Source organism: Mytilinidion resinicola, assembly GCF_010093595.1.
Source record: "Mytilinidion resinicola strain CBS 304.34 unplaced genomic scaffold BDZ99scaffold_12, whole genome shotgun sequence".
Classification (NCBI taxonomy): Eukaryota; Fungi; Ascomycota; class Dothideomycetes; order Mytilinidiales; family Mytilinidiaceae; genus Mytilinidion; species Mytilinidion resinicola.
In genome coordinates this window covers 145,737-165,703 of record NW_022985448.1, presented here as the reverse complement: position 1 = coordinate 165,703, position 19,967 = coordinate 145,737, and the positions used below count along the sequence as shown (strand labels likewise).

The 19,967-nt window shown below is 39.3% G+C and overlaps 2 protein-coding genes across 2 annotated transcripts; one reads left to right on the top strand and one right to left on the bottom strand.

Moving 5' to 3' along the window:
* Positions 1-11,275: 11,275 nt before the first annotated feature.
* On the bottom strand, positions 11,276-14,489 carry BDZ99DRAFT_464078 (HCP-like protein). Its single transcript, XM_033720223.1, has 4 exons — positions 14,337-14,489; positions 14,140-14,280; positions 12,112-14,088; positions 11,276-12,053 (listed from the first exon to the last, which is right to left on the bottom strand). Exons 1-4 carry the CDS (start codon positions 14,374-14,376, stop codon positions 11,674-11,676), a joined length of 2,538 nt encoding a protein of 845 aa, XP_033575148.1. The 5' UTR covers positions 14,377-14,489; the 3' UTR covers positions 11,276-11,673.
* Positions 14,490-14,701: 212 nt separating this feature from the next.
* On the top strand, positions 14,702-17,027 carry BDZ99DRAFT_572080 (MFS general substrate transporter). Its single transcript, XM_033728165.1, has 4 exons — positions 14,702-15,230; positions 15,359-15,777; positions 15,847-16,005; positions 16,054-17,027. The coding sequence occupies exons 1-4, from the start codon at positions 15,023-15,025 to the stop codon at positions 16,996-16,998; spliced, it is 1,731 nt and encodes a 576-aa protein (XP_033575147.1). The 5' UTR covers positions 14,702-15,022; the 3' UTR covers positions 16,999-17,027.
* The last annotated feature ends 2,940 nt before the right edge of the window (positions 17,028-19,967 follow it).

Below are 19,967 nucleotides of genomic sequence, written 5' to 3'. Positions count from 1 at the left end.
TTTATTTAGTAAAAAGCTTAAGTACTATCTATATTAAATATCCTAGTTATGCCCCTATTTAACTAAGTAGAAGTATATTCTTTTTTTTCCGTAATTTTCGATAGCTATATAGCTATAATCCGTTTAAATAGCTTACCTATTATTTCTAGTAGGGCGATCGGCCTATAGGCTTTTGCCGTTGTATAGAACGCTTTTTAGGGCTTATATAGTACTACTATAATAGAATTTTTAAACGGCTAAGAATAGTATTCTTTATATAGGTATTTTATAAAAAACTAAGCTAGCGTAAGCGCTAGCTATATTTTACACTTCTTAAAAAACCTATTAGTAATCCCTATAATACCCGGGGCTTTATCTAGGGCAGTTCCTATTAGCGCTAAAAGGATATTCTTAATTATAATATCTAGCGTGGTGTTATACAGTTCCGGGTATTAGAACCTTTTTAGGTTAAATAAGTCTATATTAGCCGGAGGCGGAAAGAACTACTCTGCTAGTATATATACTTTTATTTTATTATCTATATATAAAGTAGGGTTCTTAGGTTTTAAAAAAGGGGGAAATTAAGGCAGAGGTTTTAATTTCTTACTAGCTATATAGCCCTAATTAGCTAGCTTTTATATACTTTTTAGGTTTTTTATTACTTTCTCTACTATATAGCGCTACGCCTTAGTACTTTCCTTTTATATAGTTTTCTTTTTATAGTTATACTAAATATAGTATAATATCTAGTCCTTTATAAATTATAATAAGCGCTATATTTTATACGCCCTCCTAGTTTTATATACTTCCTCTAAGCATTTTTTTAACTATACTAGCGATACCTATTTTAATAGCCTTATAATAGGCACTATAGCAGTAATTATAACCTATATATATTTATAGAAAAGGCGTGCAAATTTATTAAGGTTCTTCTCCGTGTTTTAAGGGTTATTTTAGTTATTTAGCTCGTCTAGCTAGGTTTAGAGGTGCTCTTGCGCCTTTTTCTAGTTAGTATTTTTCTATAGCTAATATTATAGCTATTCTACTATATTTAGTAGAGTAATATCGAACTCTATATATATAGGGCGGTAATTTAAATTATAGTTCTATTCCTTTTATACTATATAGAAAGTAGTTTATTTTATTAGCTATTCTATTATAAATATAAGGTTAATTATAAACTATAATATTCCTCTCGCCTATATTTCTATACCTTTCTCTATAGCCAGGTCTATTCCTGCTTCTATTATAATGCGGATAAGCTCCTCCGCTTACTTCTCTATATTTATTACTTATATTCCTTTCTATAATAGGTAATATAGGTTTATATTACCTATAAAAATATACTCCGCGTTGTTATTATTTAGTAGTAAAGGTAGTACGGCTATAATTCCGTTTAGTTTCGGGTTATAGATATTATAAATTTAGATGTCCTCTTTACTAGTATAGAAAAAAAGGGTAATAAGGTCTAGTAAGTAGTGCTCTACTAACTACTAGTTAATATCGAGGTTTTTATTAATATATATATATATTTTTATATATAGGCTTCCTCTATATAAAAGGTAATAGGACTTTATATAGAGTATTATATACTTTTATTACTATATATTCTTTTATAGCTTTTATATTACTAGCACTAGTAGTTAAGGCTAAGCTTTCTCCGCTTTTTCTAGGAACTTTTTCTAGGTTTTACGGCTTTTATTAATATTATACTGTATAATAGTAAGTATACTAGGTTATTCTAATATTAAACTATATCTATAGTATCTGCGGCGTTTACTGCACCTATTTCGGCGCGTAGTTGCTAGCTTATATTATCTTCCTGTAAGGACGGCACTTAGGTAATAGTTTTAAGTTATAAAAGTCTATTTATATCTCCGTACGTTATTAATTAAGTTAACTAGGTTAAAGGCTATAAAAATAGCAATACAAAGCAAGAAGTATATAGTATCTAAGAAGGTGTTAGATAGGAAAATTGCTGTATTAAACGAGCAGTCTATATTATTCTATTAATCTTCGGCTAGCTTAGGTTTTTATTAGAATACTTAAATATCTTCGGTTATCCTACTTTTTTTAGTGCTGTTAGCGCTGGCCTTAGTTCTATACTGCCTTTATATATATTATTATTAGTAGCTTTTTTTTTCCTAGACTAGGTTAAGGTTATATTTACCTTTAGCGGGGCCTAGAATATATATAAGCTCGGCCTCTTATTAGTGTTATATTAGTATAGCGTCGCCCACCTTTTTAATATAGCCCGTAGCTAGGCCCTTTTCCTTACGCTATATTCGGTACTATATACCGGGTGGTTTCTCTTATAGTTAGCGCACTTTTTAGTATCTATTACCGTGTATTATTTTATATTATATTCCCCTATATATACTATATATTAGATATCCTTTTTATAGTGTTTTATAATATACCTATAGCCCTAGTATCTAAAGCACTATATAGCTATAAAGCCTGCTTTATATTTTAAAACTATTAGTAATTATCTACTTATTATAAATCCCTTTATAATAGCTTTATCTACTATTACTTCTATACGCACGCTGGCAATAATTAAGCTAGCGTGTTGGCCTAAGTTCTTTTACGCAGCTTTTATACCCTTTTTATTCTTCTATATTATCTTCTTAATAACTAGGCCTAGGTTAATTATCGTATTAGCCCTAATAATATTATCTTTAAGTATTTAGCTTTTTAGGTCCGAGTTCTTAGGTACTTTATACACCTCTATTAGCACTGCGGGCAGTTATATACGTGCTGTTTTACCTAGCACCTGCACCTATTCCCTTTTCTTAAGCAGTGCTTTTTTTATAGCTTTATCCGCAATATATACCTTAATATCTCTACTCTATAGCTTTTTTATACCGCTAATTTTTATTATATCCGGTGGTCCGGCTGCTTAAAGCTTTTAGGTAATAGTTATATTTATATCTGCTATAGTTATAATTCGCTTATTATTATTCTTAATATAAATAGTAATTTTATAGATATTTATAGGTTGCCCTATATACTACCTATTTCCTACTACCTTCCTATATTGCGCAGCTATACTACTTAGTATAGCTAATAGTATTATACCTGCTGCTGCTGCTGCTGCTGCTACTACTATAGTATACGTCTTCCTATATATTAATAACGTATATACCTTTTTTTTCGTGTTTTCTATTATTTTTATTAGCTTTTTCTATAGTATCTACTATAGGTTAATTACGGTATTTAAAAGGCCGAATAGAACGCGTTTTATAAAGTTATAGAGGGTTTAAACGATTGTATTTATTTTAAGGGATTAGATTAGCTTATTCTATAGAAGGTTTTATATACTATATACTTTATTAATAAGGTTTTAAACGTTTTAGTAAACGTTTTTAATAGGCTTCGGGTTTTAGTATTAGTTTTAGCGTTATTATTATTATTATTATTATTATTATTATTATTATTATTATTATTATTATTATTATTATTATTATTATTATTAATGCTATTACTAGAGCGGCTGCGCGTTAGGGGTTATAATTCGCGGTATACCTACTATAATACTGCCGGCACTACTTATAGGGCTTTAAAGCTGCGTATAATTATTTATAGGGCCTTAAATAGCTCCTAGAGGCCCTTTTTAGGTTATATTTCTAAAATACTATAGGGTTAATTATATTGTGTTTTTTTAAACTCTATATATATAGGCCGGTAATTAAAGTTATAGTTTTATTTCTTTTATACTATAAAGGAAATTATTTATTCTATTAGCTACCCTATTATAAATATAAGGTTAATTATAGACTATAATATTTCTTTTACCTATATTTTTAGCTCTTTTTTTATAGCTAGGTTTATACCTACTTTACGCGTAATATAAAAAAGCTCCTCTACTTACTTTTTAATTTATATAACTTAAACTTTTTTCTATAGTAAATAGTATAGGTTTATATTTCTAATAAGAATATATTCCGCTTTAGTATTATTTAGTAGTAAAAGTAGTTTCTATATAATACTATTAGGGTTTAGGTTATAAATATTATAAATATAGATTTTTTCTCCTTTTATATAAAGGGAAAAAGTATTAAAATTTAATAAGTAGTATATAACTAACTACTTATTAATATCTAGTTATTTATTAATATATATAACGTATTCTATAAGCAAGCCGTCCACCTAAGCAAGCCGTCTACTTTATTATAAAAACGCGACGCGTTAACTTCTAACCACTATACGTCGATAATATAATATGCAATTAATATAAAATAAAGGTCGAATATGCATAGCTATCGCAGCAATTAATTAGCAGCAATTTAAAAGCGAACGGCGCGCTATTACGACATATAACGTACCCAGAAGCACACTTCGAGATCGACGCGCTGGAACGACCCCACGACGCGATTCTAAGCCTAATTCGAAGAAGCTTTCCAAGCTGGAGGAATCAGTTGTTGTTTAACATATACTCGACCTGGATTCGCGAGGATTTCCGCCCAACCTGCATGCTGTACGAGAGATGGCCAACAAATTGCTCGCCGAGCGCGCCGCCGGCCATGTTGGCAAGAACTAGCCAGAGAACTTTATTAAGCAAACACCTAAGCTTAAAATATAATTTAATTAAAAGTATAATTATTAGAAAGCTTTATATAAGGATCTAAAAGTAATTAGTAATTAGTTTAAGCTTATACGCAATATAAAAGCAAAGTATAGTATTTTAAATAAAAATATATATAACTTTAATAAAGCTGGCTTCTAAATAGGCGTTATTTTAACTAGCGTGGTTATAATAGGCTCTAAGCGGTGCAATTATCCAAAATTAATACAGCTAGGTAATTATAAATAGATAATAATAATCTAAGGAGTTAATACCTATAGATAGGCTATCCCGCTATTTATTATTTTTTTAGGTAAGTACTACCTTTCTATATAGTATAAGGGTAATAATATACTACTAAACTAGGTTATAGCAGTAAGTAATAATAGCTAGATAACGAATAAGCTTAGTATTACCTAGCTATAGTATTTTAATAAGTATATAAAGGATTATACTATAGGTATATATTAGCTGCTAATTATTAATAGCTATAAAAGCTACTGCTTACTTAAATTTAAAGAGATTTATAAGAAGAATAATATTATTACTTTCTATATACTAGCGCATTTATTATACCTACTGCAGCCGCTTAATATTAGCTGCTTTGCGCTGTTAAAAAAGGTATACAGGCGCTAAATTAAGGACTTAATACGCTACTATATTAACTATATTATAAAGCTAGAGTTCTTATTAGTATTTAAAGCAGCCTTCTATAACTTAATTATAAAGAGCAATATTTATACAGGCTTTTAAGGCGCAGGCCTTATACTGCTTAATCTAGAGGCAGTGCTTTTAAAGCTTAATATTTAGCTTTATATACTATTGCCTTCTGCTATAGTAAAGGCTTAATAGGAATTAAAAATACTAAGCAACGCTTATAAGCTAAGCTCTTAATTAGCTTTAATTTAAAGGTATTAAAATAGCTCGCCTATAGCAATTTTTAATGCGCTTAGCAGCCTTTTTAAAGGTGCTGCAATAATAATATATTAAGCTATACTACTGCGTAATATAGTTGCCAGCCTTTAAAAGGCAAATAAAGCCGCTATAAAGCGCAAGGCGCGCAAAAAGAAGCGGATCTAGAGAAAAAAAACTCTAATAATAGAAGCAGGCTCTTAAATAGCTGCTTAAAGGCTTAATAAGAACGCCTAAAGTAAAAGGCAGCAAAGCAGGGCAGATTCTAGCGGGAGCGCGCGGCGCTGTAGACGCTGCAGTAAGCTAGGGTATAATATTCGTACGTGCAAAAATAATATAGAGGTTGCTATAGATTAGGCTATAAGTTATATATAGTTAATATCTATTAGCGTTATAGAGCAATTAACGTTTAAGGCCGGTTTTTATAATAAAGTAGACGGCTTACTTAGGTAGACGGCTTACTTATAAAATACGTTATAGGCTTTTATATATTTCTTTTCTATATATAGTAAATAGTATAACTTTATTATATACGTTATATATACTATATACCTTTGCTTCTACTCCTACCTATATAGGTTTCTCTATAGTTTTTATATAGCTAGTACTATAGATTATAGGCTAGTATTCTCCGCCTTTTTAAAGAACTTTTTTTAAGTTATTAAGTTTTTATAGATATTATACTATATAATAGTAAGGTTATTTAGTTATTCTAATATTAGCTTATTTTAGTATCCTTTTATTATTTTTTAGCTTACCTATTATCTACCTAGGTTTTTTACTTAGCGTAGATTTATTAGTTAGCTAGGTTATTTTATAATAATAGTATTTAAACCTCTCCGCTTAATATTAGCTAATTACCTCCGCTATATATAGTTTATATAGCTAGCTATAATAATACTTCTAGTAGTGTAGCTAATTAGTTAGGTTATATAAACTAAGCGGGCTATATTTTACTTCTAATTTTAAATACCTTATTAATAGCAGGCTAGTTCTTATTTACTATAAGCACTTTTTTCGGCTGCTTAGGTTTAGGTTTTTTTAAAAGTATAGGTATAGTAAAAGCTGTAAATGCTATAAAGTTTATAAAAAAGGGCTTCTCTACTTATATTTTAAACTTTTTTATATATTATACCCTTTTCTTTAGAGCTATTTTCCTTGCGTGCTGTTATTTATTATATAACTGCGCTTAGAATATATATAGTTTATTGCGCTCTATAGTATATTAGTATAGTATTATCTATTTCTTATTAAAGGCCCTTTACTAGGCCTTTTTTTAAATAGTATATTTAGTACTATATAATAGGTGGTTTCTATTATAGTTTATATATTTCTTAATAGTTTTATCTAGGTATACTTTTATATTATACTCGCTTACGTATACTATATATTTAATATTCTTTTTATAGTACCTTATAATATACCTATAGCCCTAGTAGTTAAAGTACTATATAGCTATAAATCTTACTTTATACCTTAAAGCGTTAAGTATATAGCCTTTCTAAGCAATACTATTATTAATAGCGTTATTTACTATTACTTCTATTTATACGCCTATAATAGCCGAGCTTATATACTATACTAGGTTTACCCGCGCTGTAGTAATAGCTGCCTTATTTTTCTATATAATTTTATTAATTATAAGTTCTAGGTTATAGGTTATATTATTTTCTATTATATTTTTTTATAGGCTTAGGTTATTAAGGTTTATTTCCTTAGGCATGCTATATACTTTAATAAGCACTATAGGCGTGCGTATAGTAGCGGAGGAGCCTAGGATAAAAACCTAATTCTTTTTTTTTAGGAGGGCGTTTTTTAATAGCTTATCCGCAATAATTACCTTAATATTACTACTTTATAGCTTTCTAATACTACTAATCTTTATAGTTTCCGGCTCTCCTGCTGCTTATAGCTTTTTTATAATATAGTTGTTTATATATATCGCGTTAGCCGCTTGCTGGGCGTTGTTTTCGATATAGATATTAATTTTATAAAGGTTGTTTATTATATCCTGTCTAATTCTCGCGTTTTATCTAATCTATATAGCTTACCCGATTTGCATTACTATTAGGGCCTTTGCTACTGCAGCTGTATATATTTTATTTCCTTAAGCTTTTAGCTTACTAATACTTTTCCTTATATTTTTTATTTCCTTTATTAGTTCCTTTTATAGCGCGTTTTTCCGTTCGTTTATAGTTCTTTATATATAGTAGAGTTTTTTCTTAGTATTTATAAGTCTAAAAAACGCGTTGTTAATACACGCAACTATAGCCTAAAGGAAATCTATACTAATAGTATTAAAAGGCTTACTTTATAGGGCGCTTTGTATTTATTATACTTTATTAAGTGCGCTTATAACGCTTTTATACGTGTTAAGGAGGGGCTTTTAGTTGTATTATTATTATAGGTGTTATTATTATTATTATTATTATTGTAAGTGCAATTTAAAGTTAGAAGTTGCAGGAAAGATTTAACCTACTATAATACTACTACTACTGCCCGGAGGGCTTTATAATTGCGTACGATTGCTCTAAGTGCCTTTAGAAGCCTATTAGAACTCCCTTTAGCTTTAATTTCTAATAGCTTATTAGAATAACTATATTATTTTTTGTTTTTTTAGCTTTTTATATATCCTATCTATATAGGCCACCGCTAGTTTTTCCAGCTTTAGCCTAAAAAAAGGGCAGGATATTTTATACTTTAGTACTTTAATAGATATTAACTTATAAGCCTTTAAAATATATTAAAAGTAGTAGTTTTATACTATTTTATATTATTTAAGTTTTATTTTACTAAGCTATTTTTTTTATACCTGCTATAGGGTACTAAAAGGTGTATTTATATATAATAGCGGGCCGTATAACTATAAAATATATAATACGTGCTCTATAAAAGCTTATACCCTATATTAACGCTATAAGCTTTATAACTAACCTTATTTAGGTTATAGGCTTATTTTTTTTATAATACTAAAGTATAGGCCTTATTTAAGCTTAAAGTTTATATAAACTTCTAGTATTTAGAGGTTTTTAATTAGGCCCTTTATAAACCTTTAGATATTTACTATAGCTAATAGGTTAAAAGTATATTTATTAGCTTTTATAAAATAGATTAGGTAGTATTTATTAAAGGTAAATACTATACTATACTTTTTTACCTAGTTTAGATACTATTTATATACCTTTTTAAGGGCTTTATAGTTTAATTCCGTTGTTTTACTATATATAAAAATATTTATATTATCTATAAATCTATAGGCTATAGTATTACCTTATTATAGTGCAGGTAGTAGTATACTAGTAAAGAAAAAAAAAAAATTGTAAAAAAAAAAAGCTTTATAGTATTTTTATAGTAGCCTTTATAGGTTCTACTATAAAGCTGCTAAAGCTAAGCTTTATAGTATAGTTTTCTAGAAATAACTTTATAAATCGGATAATCTATTCTAGTACCTTTTATACTTATAAGTTATATATTATCTATTTATATAATACTCGGTTAAATACCCTAGATATATCTAGGCTAAAAAGTAATACTATAAAGCCCTTACTACTACTCTAAACTATATAAATCTATTCTATAAAAAGTTTAATTACTATTTATATTAATCGCTTAGGGCGTGCCCCTATTTAGCTTAGCGGAAGTATTTTTTTTACTTTAGTAAGTTTAGATAGTTATATAGCTACTATTTTTTTTAGTAGCTTACCTATAGTTTCTAAAAAGGTAATAGGCCTATAGGCCTTTACTATTATATATAATACCTTTTATAGTTTATATAGTATATAATATATAGTTCTATAAGTAATAGAGTTAAAAAAGCCTTTATCTACTATATAATTTACTTTTTATACTTACTATAACGTATTCCACTACCGAGCCGGCTAAACTACTAAGCCGGCCACTTTTCCTTAGCATAACTAACACTATATTTATATAGCAATGCATTAACAACGCAGTAATTATCTATCTTAGCAAGAAGGCAGTATTAATCTCGCGCTTTAAGCCTTTACCTCTGGTTAATTTAGGACTATACAACGCGCTGCAGCAGCCTTTAACGTACGATATCAGCGGCTCTCTAATTAGCTCCACGGAATTATATTTCAACCTTAATCACGACCAAACTGCCTAAAGCTTACTGCGACCGAAAAGCATATAATTATATAATATATCCTTAACCTAGACTTATAAGGATTTGCGCCCTAGTAGTATAAGGTGGCAGATATAGCAGATAAAGTACTAGCTGCGCGTGGTAGGATACTAGTAGGCAAGAACTAGACTTAACAGTTTATATCTTATATAAAGGAGCTTAAAATAGCTTTTAATTGGGCAAAGAACCGCTAGAGAATACTTTAGGAAAACCTAGAAGTTATTAATATATAGTTTACTTTTATACAAAAGACTATAGCTAAGTATAGCATCTACTTAGATAATATCTATAACTTTAATAAGACTAGCTTTTAAATAGGTATAATTAGCATAATAAAGGTTATTATAGGTTTAGAGAGATATATAAGGCCTAATCTTATTTAACTAGGCAACTAAGAGTAGGTTACAGTTATCTAGAGTATCTGCGCTGCTAGATATACAACCCTACTATTTATTATCTATAAAGGACGCGTTTATATTTCTGTATAGTATAAGAAAGCAGAAATACTGTATAATTAGAAGCTTTCTATTTCTAAAAACAGCTGGACTAATAATAAGCTTAGTCTTAAGTAGTTAAAGCACTTTAACACGTATATAAAGGCGCGTTAGGTAGGGTTATATAGGTTGCTAATTTTAGACAGCTATAAGAGCCACCTTAACTAAGATTTTAAGGATTATTATATTAAATAATAAATCCTTACCCTCTATATACCTGTGTATTTATTATATATACTTTAGCTACTTAATATAGTATGCTTCTTGCTATTAAAGCTAAAGTACTCTTAACGTATATAAGACTTAGCACGCCAACGCGTTTACTATATTAATAAAAAAGGCTTCCTACTAGCCTTTAAAAATGCGTTTTTTAATATATTTATGTATAAGAACTGCAAGAAGGCCTTTAAGGCCTCTGGATTAGTTCCTATTAACGCGCAGGTAGTTCTTAATCGCCTTAATGTACGGTTACGGACCCTACCACTAGTACCTCTACTAGAAACACTATAGCAATTAAAGACCCTAAGCAATATATACAAATTTGGATTACAGTTAAGGCTAGTAAGCAATTCCTTTGTACAGTTACTAACAACCGCCTAAAAAGGCTTTTTAAAGCTTATTAAAGGAGCCGAAGAGATGCTACACGAAAATGTGCTTATTAAAGCCCGGGTTAAAGAGCTTGAAGAGCAACTAGCAGAGATAACCAAGCGTAAAGGTCGTAAAAGAAAGCGAATCCAGACTGGCGGTACAATGTAGTATGGTACAGCAGCGTTGTATGTAGCTGCTGAAGTGTCTGGAGCATCTAATCCACAGAAAAAGGTGGGTAGTAGAGATGGTGCAAATAGGGCTCTACCAGCTCAACGGCGCTGTGGAAACTGTGGAGAGGCTGGGCACAATGCGCGTACGTGCAAAAAGGATTAAGAAGCTTCTTCTGAATCTGATCTAAGTGTGTCGTACACAAGTTCTATAGCTGGTTGCGAATAAATTGACTGCGCGCACATGGTGTTGGTTGTGCCAAGGAAAAGTGGCCGGCTCGGTGGTTTGGCCGGCTCGGTGGTGGAATACGTTATACCTAATCCTATTATTAATAATATTATCTTTTTATTTATAATATATATACCTATATATAATATCTATAGGAAAACTTCCTAAGTATACGAAGATTAAGTAAGTAGAGAGGCCTAAATCCCTAGTACGTAAAACTACTAAATACTATTAAGCTTTATAAGCTTAGAGGATTATATAAATGCCTTTATACTTTATTTATTAGCTTTTACGCAGTTATACGTACACCACGCTTAATCCTTATAAAAAGTAACGCTAAGTGGAAGATATAGATTAAATGTGTTGGTTAGCTTTTGAAGTTTCTTAGCTGATATACGCTTTGATGAGAAGCTCGAACTCTATTGCAAGCCTGAAGGGTCGATTTTGTGGAACAACCTGGAAATATCATTGACATTCATATTTGTCAACCATCCAACGGCATATGAAGCCAAGCAAGAACGCCAGTAAAATGCTAATGCTGCGATTTCGAATGAATAAGGAGGCCTCATGCCATTACCGCCAGTTTGATCAATTCAATGGCCCACCCCACCGGCAGCCCAATTTAAGAACTCAGGATCGTTACGTTGAGGAAACACGCCCTGGTCGTTCACCTGCTCTTGACGCGCATGGTCGCCTTGCTCCTGTGCTTGCTGTTGCTGCTGTCTCCTCGCCTCAGCCCGCCGTTGCCTCTGAGCTCGATAATATACAAGAAATGCGAGAGCAGCAGTGAGAGCGAGAATGATCGCGCTTTCAATCAAGTCTGACTCAATGTCCTCGTAATAGTCGTCGTCGCCGCCAGGCATGGGGTCGTGGCTGGCGTCGTAGTCGTCACGTTCCATAGTGTCCCAGGCTGTGGCGTCCGCTTCAAGGAAGTTGTTGATGAACTCTGAAAGAGACCACTCCTTTTGCGGAACTATGGGTCTTTGTAAGGCGGAGTATAAATCGAGATTGGGGCACAAAGATTGACTTACCTGGCTCATCTTGGATGGAGTTGACACGTCCATTTGTGACCGTGTTCCACCAACTCCGTAATCGCAGTTTGTAAAGTGATAAAAGCACGGGAAGATATGCCTCTTTCGGGTTCGTTTCAAGAGCTTGGTCATAGAACCTTTTCGCCAAATGGAAGTCCTGTTCGATTCCAATGCCATTCTCGTGCATCCAGCCTAGGTTCCACATAGCCTGCGCACTTTGGAGCGTCTCAGCTGCCGCTAAATAGCAAGCAGCAGCCTTTTCATGGTCAAGAGGAGTTCCCATGCCTTCGAGGTAATAGTCTCCCATCTTGACCATGGAATCAATATTTTGCTGCTTCGCAGACCGGGTCCAGTAGATCAGGGCAAGTGCAGCATCGCTAACTAGAGACGCCTTTCGTCGGATGAACGGAATGAAAGACGCGAATTGTACCGTGAATTTGGGTTTCGACTGATCGAGGAGGTAAGCGACGTTTGCCTGGCCAATCTCGAAGCCTTGCTCCGCTGCCATCATGTAATCCACCAGAGCGGTCTCCAGGTCTCCGTCATCATACGCCTCATTTGCCTCCTGAAAAGAGGAAAGGATGATCTCGGCCTTTTCTGCAACGATCTTGTAGTACGCTACTGCAACGCCACAGGACTTCTCGCGTTCAACCCCTTGGTGGCTGAGTTCGGCTAGGTAGTAGAACGCTTCGATGTGGCCATTCCGCGCTGCGAGTTCGAAGTACTTGATTGCTACAGGAATGTCGCCCTGGTCGAGGAACAGAGCACCGAGCCTGACTTGTGCTACCGCAAGATCCTGATCAGCGGCAGCAGCAAAGTAGTCTGCCGCCTTGACAGGATCTTTAGACACTCCGAGGCCGTTAAGGTACATCAAGCCCATAGAATACTGTGACAGGGAATCGCCATTGGATATTCCGCGTTTGAACCATGTCTGAGCGATGGAAAAACTTTGATCGATGCCTTCACCGCGAAGGAACATGCGACCGAGGTAGCCGGCAGCTTTAGAGGCAAGTTTCTCGGTGTGGCCCGGGACATCACTTTTCGTCCTCCCGTCTCTTGTCCAGTACATTCTAGCTAATTCTAGGAAGCGTTTCTTAGCCTGGCCGAAGTCTCGTTTGAAGGCTCTGGATCCATCGTAGTGAAGCCGTGCGAGGTTGTAAGTGGCTTTGGGGTCTCCCTTCCTAGCCATCAAATCCAGGTATTCGAGAACATCGTCAACAGAAGCGTGGACGTCGGAGCTCGGCCCGCCTAGTTTGGCATATTGACCGGAGCTGCTGGCGCTGGCTCCTTCGCCATATACCCCGCCTACTTCGTCTGCAATTCGGTAGGACTCCTTAATCATTGAAAAACCACCTGGAGGGCCAGACCTCATATGTGTGATTGCTTTGTCTGCGACCTTCTTGTAGTAGAAGACAGCTTCCTCGCAGTTTCTTGGCGTTGCGATTCCAATATGGTGGCGGTATGCGACGGTCATCTCCGACCGGATGTCTCCTGATTCTGCTGCCAGCGTATGATACAGCAAGGCTTTGGCCTGGTCCTGCTTTACAGCACTGCCTATGCCAGTCGCATACATAAATCCAACCATGTTCTGCGCTGAAGAGTTTCCATTTAGCGTGGCGAGCGCGTGGTATCTTGCGAAGGCCTCCGAGTAGTTTCTGGGATATGTAAAGTTGCCATAGAAGTTCATCTCAGCGAGCAGAAAAAGAGCGTCCGGGTTCTGCTCCGCCGCAGCTTCCTCGAGAAGTATGACGGCCTGCGCCAGAGGCTGACCGAGTCTCTTGCCCTGCGGCTTCGACGTGACGAGATCCTGTTGTGGGGGGCCGTTCATGAACAGGAGGAAGAAGAGCTCTTTGGCATAGTAGGTGGCAGTCCCAAGTATTCCTGTGGGCCTGCTGAGCCGCGATAGGCGGCTGGTAGAGGAGCGGATTTTGCGCAGGATGGAAGTCGCCTCTTCGACAGCATGCGCACCAACGGCACCTGGGTGGAGCTGAGCATCTTGACTATCCGAAAATGAGGGAGTCTGCGGACCTCGAACTTCATCATGATGCTGCGATTTCCCCCAGTGGTGTAATGACGACGCGCGTTGTCCGAGTGGCTGCTGTTTGGCGTGCGCCTGGTCGTGCGATCGGTATTGGGCAGACGCAAGGGCAAGGTATAGAAAGAGGGCGACTGGGTCGAAAGCGTTGTTAGATATGAGCAGCTGTAGACATGCGGATAGCACTTACAGAGGAGGAGCGGCACGCGCCGCGGCGATTGGAGCCTCATAACGGCGTGCGCTGGTTGATGCAGCCAAAGATGGAGGGAGGAATCATCCCAAGACGGCGCGCAGGATGACCATGGAGGCTGAGGACAGATGTCGCGGGACTGTGGCCCTGATGAATGCGACAAGAGCGTTGTGGGCGAAGAAGCCACTTTGTTCACTCGGCAAACCGCAGGAGAGCTTCAGCATCCTTGCTCCACCACCGTCACGTTACTCCTGCTATTCTACAAGCATTATAAGAGCATCACGGTTGCCCTGTTGCAGTACGATGTGACACGCTGCTGGACCAATTGCCCGGAGCTTGGAACAGCGCCGGGAGCAGCGCCGATGGCCCAGGACATCCCTATTCTAGATATGCAAACACTCCTTGAACTCAGAACATCAAAGCTACCTTTGTACCATTCATGGATCTGTCGTCATACCTAGGCGGCCCTGGATTCGTCCGTTAGAACGCCGTCACGACTCGCGACAGACGGGAAAGCGGGAGTCTCTGAAGCTAGTTCGATTTATAATCGCCAACGGCCACTGGGTCACTTGCTTTGACGAGACTCATGTTGCTACAGTCGTTCTCGAAGACTGAAGCCTTTACGGAACAGATAATTAAAGGGTTTCCTTGTGTTGCGTTTTTCTCTCGTCTGCCAGTTCTCAAGCATGCCGGACCCCTCGGCGTCGACAACAGAACAGTCTCCTTTGCTTTCTCGACGGACTTCTTTGTCCTCAAATGCATCAACAGCCTCGAAATCTGTTGGCGATCAGTCAAGCGCACAGTTAGAATCCAATGATGAGCCAGCGCCTGTAATATCGACCGTGAGAGGGACTGTGGTTATTGCATCAATTGGATTGCTTATTTTCCTGGAAGGTAAGCCCAGTTGCGACGGCCCATGCCAAAGAAACAGATCTGAAATGAAGAGTGTGGCGGCCTGCCAGCTATTGCGTGAATTTGGCGAACACCATTTATGCAAACATGACTGACATACTGGGGCCCAGCGACCAACATCAGTATCCTCACCACCACACAGTCAGCAATCGCAGCAGACCTCGATGCGTTCGAACAAGTCAGTTGGCTGACTTCTTCGTACTTGATTGCGATGTCGAGCATATCTCCGCTATCTGGGCGGCTTTGTCAACTTTTCTCCCCTCGAATTTGTATCTTTGTGTCCACCATGATTGTCTGCATAGGATCAATTATTACCTCGCTATCATCTACCCTTGCAGTTTTTCTTTTTGGTCGTGCTGTTACTGGCGCTGGCGCAGCTGGCATCCTCGTTGTGGCGACTATCATCGCTATCCAATTAGCTAGTGACAAACAGCGAGGCCTTTATATTGGCCTTATCAATTCAGGTATGACGATTGGTGTGTCTCTCGGGGCAGTCATCGCTGGAGCAGTAGAGCCTAAGTATGGCTGGGTAAGTCAATGCATTGCGTACTGCGTTCATCTACGGAATAGATGGGACTTTAGCTGATCGGTCTTTCAGAACGTCCTCTTTGGCGCGCAGGCGCCACTGAGTCTCGTCGTTGGAATTTGCCTCCTTTTCGGCATTCCGAAGAGGTTCGTGTCTGGCGAGAGAGCTTACACAGACCTACCTTTGCGGATGAAACTGAGACGAGTCGATTACTTCGGCGCTTTGGCTCTTGTAGGTTAGATTTAATCCTGTGAAATAACGCAAACTAACACCCCCCAGACGTCAACCATCGTGCTTTTTCTTCTCGGCCTCTCCGGACCTCGTGTCCTCCCACTTCCAATGATCCTTGCAGTTATCATATTTCCATTCTTCGTTATTAACGAAGCCCGTTACGCCGCAGATCCGATCATTCCCATGGCTGTCCTTCGATCCCGAGGGACTCTCCTCACGTGTTTGGCTACAGTGGGCTTCATGATGGCACGCTGGAGTATACTATTCTACACCCCAGTCTACGCCCTAGCAATCCGCGGCTGGTCACCTGCTGTTGCTGGATCCATCTTGATTCCGACGAATGCTGGATTCGCCACCGGCGGACTCCTAGCGGGCTTGCTGCACATTCGAAGAGCGGGGAGCTTCTACGTGCCTAGCCTAGTGACCATGGGGCTCTTCCCCGTCACCTTACTGCTACTCGCCCTATTTAGCATACCAGAGGTGCCGACTGCGGCGTACATTGTCCTCGTCTTCCTTAACGGGTTTGTAACCGGAGGGGCTCTGAACTATACCTTAGTACATGCTCTGCACCTTACACTGCCCTCGGTTCACCCCATAGTTCTATCGCTCGTTGCTACATTCCGTGGGTTCGCTGGATCTTTTGGCTCTGCTATTGGTGGGGGATTATTCACTCGGATCTTACACACAACGCTAGCAAAGGGGTTCGCGGATGTAGGACTGAAGCATCGTGAAGGCTTAGTGAGGAGGCTGATGGGAAGCCCTGCCATAGTGAGGGGTCTAGAAGGCGTTGAACAGGAGGTTGCGATCAGTGCGTACGTCACAGCAGTACGTGCGTTGTTCTTCGCAGCAATGGGGCTGGCATGTTGCGTGGTGTTTATCCAGGCCGGAACTGGATGGAAGGAGGCAGTTGATCCAAACCGTAAGGTCGTGGAGAACTACGAAGTAGACGAAGAAGAAGTCGAGGAGGAAGAAGCTCTGCTTGGGGGTGCCTAGACGTCACGTATAATATGTATGATCGAATTGTATAATATGTATGATCGAATTGTATAATATGTATGATCGAATTGTATAATATGTATGATCGAATTGTATAATATGTATGATCGAATTGTATAATATGTATGATCGAATTGTATAATACGAAGTAATTGCTGCGAGAACAGTACGTTCTTTTATGCTGCAGACGAATGAACGAAGACAGTGCTTGGCGAAGATCTGGATGTTTACATAGATCCTCACTCGCGATCATCAAGCTATACACTATGACAGCAGACTCAGCCAACTGAAATGCCGTCAAATTCACACGAAATGCAATATTAATTTCCGAAGCTATCTATTTACTCTCGGCTGATAACGCTAAACCAAGGTACCCGCAACCGACACCACGAACATCACACCCGTCCTCACACCCCGAGGCTTCCTGGTAACATCGTCAAGTAAGTCCCAACACTCAGCTCTCATACTTGCTCTAACAGAGGGTGTTCTTAGGAGCTCTCTTTGCACATTTCCTCGAGAAAGATGTGCGTTCCCCGAAACCTGCGATGAAATAGATTAGGAAGTTATTCTAAACTACGAATGCGACAGCGAATACCTCGATCAACGCTGTCTAAGCGGCATAGAGCTGGAATACATGTGGCTTCGAGATCTATTGATACATCCGCGCATTTCTGAACCTATCCGCAAGATGTATAGTCGCGCTCTGGTCGTTCCGATGAAAGTCTGCTATAAGTCTCTCTTCCGGGATCAAGCCGTCAAGTAGCCAGTATGATGCGGCTTGGAAACACGAGAACGGGTAGGCAAAGCTAGGTAAGCCTGGCTCTAGGCAATGGCATTTACTACGTTAGGACCTGAGCCCAAGCAATTTGAGACCTAAGATGTCGTAGAGCATGCCGAGATATCCGTCCGGTAAGCAGGCATATAAGCGGGATGGAGATGTCTCCTCGTCTGAATATCTACGAGAGCCCTTTACTGAAATAAGATCACCTTGTTACGGGTGACGAGGGCTAGCGGATCTCGGGACCGTGTATGCATCTATCCGTTGGTGGCGCATGCAACGGACAAGATCTGTCTAGGTGCTGGAAGATGTGCTCTACCGGCTCGAAGAAATGTGACCTGTCTTACGGATAGCGCCACAAGAGCGAAGTGTTCTAGAGCGAGAGAGCGCATCAATCTCTTTCATCCCAAGCTGCTCCCGTGCTCCCGTGTCACCGTCAATGAATGACACCTCACTTTCTTTTAAACGCGAACGACGGGTGGTTGATGAACTCACAGCAATGATCCAAGGTAACTTAGTGACGTATCAGGTTGGTCAAGATGGTGACGTGCGATTCACAAACTGCGTTGAAGCACGCGGAGCATGGGCAACAGGGGCGCACAGACTGATGGCGAGGCACTGAAGCACTGCACGTAGCCGTGAAGCGGGTGACGGCATGAAGGCGGCCTGGGCTTGTTGTCTCTGTTTGTTTCTTCTCACTTCCGCCGGCCTGCTCCTTGGCGCGCCTTCTTCTTCGCTTCACTCGCACATCTGACGCCCTCTCTCCTTCATCTCTCCCTCACCTCCTCTCACTCAATTGCTAGTCCTCATCCGCACCTTGTCGACGAGGACGTCGACCCACACAGCCCACCATGGTGCGCTTCGCCAACACTGTCAACATGGTCTCGAACCCGTACCCGCCCCACAAGCAAATCGCTCCAACCCACACCACGTGCGAGATCTGCGACCGCAAGATCATGACCAAAGACTGGCGCGCTCATAAGTCGTCCAAGAAGCACCGCGAGGCTGAGAAGAAGATTGCCGATGAGGAAAAAGCCAAGAATGACGCCGCCAACGCGGTCTGGGTCGCTGACTTCACCGCCGACCAGACTCCAGCACCGAGCGGGAACGGCTGTCGCAACTGCGGAGAGGATGGTCACTTCGCGAAAGATTGCACCGCACCAAAGAAGTCCAGCGGTGCCTGTCACAAGTGTGGCGAGGAGGGCCACTTCTCTCGAGAGTGCCCCAGTGGAGGCGGCGGTGGTGGCTCTAGTGGAGCTTGCTACAGGTGCGGCGAGGATGGCCATATCTCCCGCGACTGTCCCAGTGGGGGAGGCGGAGGTGGTGCTCCCAGCGGCGGCTGTTTCAAGTGTGGTGAAGAAGGCCACATTTCTCGCGAATGCCCCAGCGGTGGCGGAGGAGGGGGAGGATCTCGCACCTGTCGCAATTGCGAGCAAGAGGGACACATCGCTCGCGACTGCCCCGAGCCCCGCGTCATGAAGTGCCGCAATTGCGATGAGGTCGGACATGCTGCCAGAGACTGCACCAAGAAGAAGGACTGGTCAAGGATCAAGTGCAACAATTGTGGCAACAGTAAGTATTTCAGCAGACCTGGTGGCCTAACAAGTACTAATGTTGGTGTAGTGGGCCACACCGTGAAGCGTTGCTCGGAGGAGATCAAAGAAGACAGTGGCTTTGGTGGTGGGTTTGGCGGCGGGTCCGGCGGATGGGGAGATGCTGTCACTACTTCAGGTAGGTGGGGTGATGCCTCGGGTGGTGCTGCTTCGGGCGGCTGGGATACTTCTAGTGCTCCTGTTGCTGTCGCCTCCAGCGGATGGGATACCAGAGAAGCGCCCAAGGACAGTGCTCCAATCGCAGACGACGGCGGCTGGTGATCGTAGCACATCTACGGTCCAGCCCGATATCGACGACCTAAAGCCCTACTATGTGGGTGCGGTGGTATGGCATGGGAGGTATGGTGAGATGTTAGTGGCGAATATGGTGCGGAGGAGGCAAAGGGCGAGCTAGCATGCTCGCTCTAACTGCAGCTTCTACTCAAAAAGGAACCATTCGCTGCATCCAGTCTTTGCAATGCCTTTTTATAGCTGCGTACACCTCTTGCCACTCTCTGTGGTGGATGCTTCAATGTGCACTCGAATCTCGTGAGCATCATCCTATTCGAGCGGTAGACGTTTTCTTAAGTGGCCCA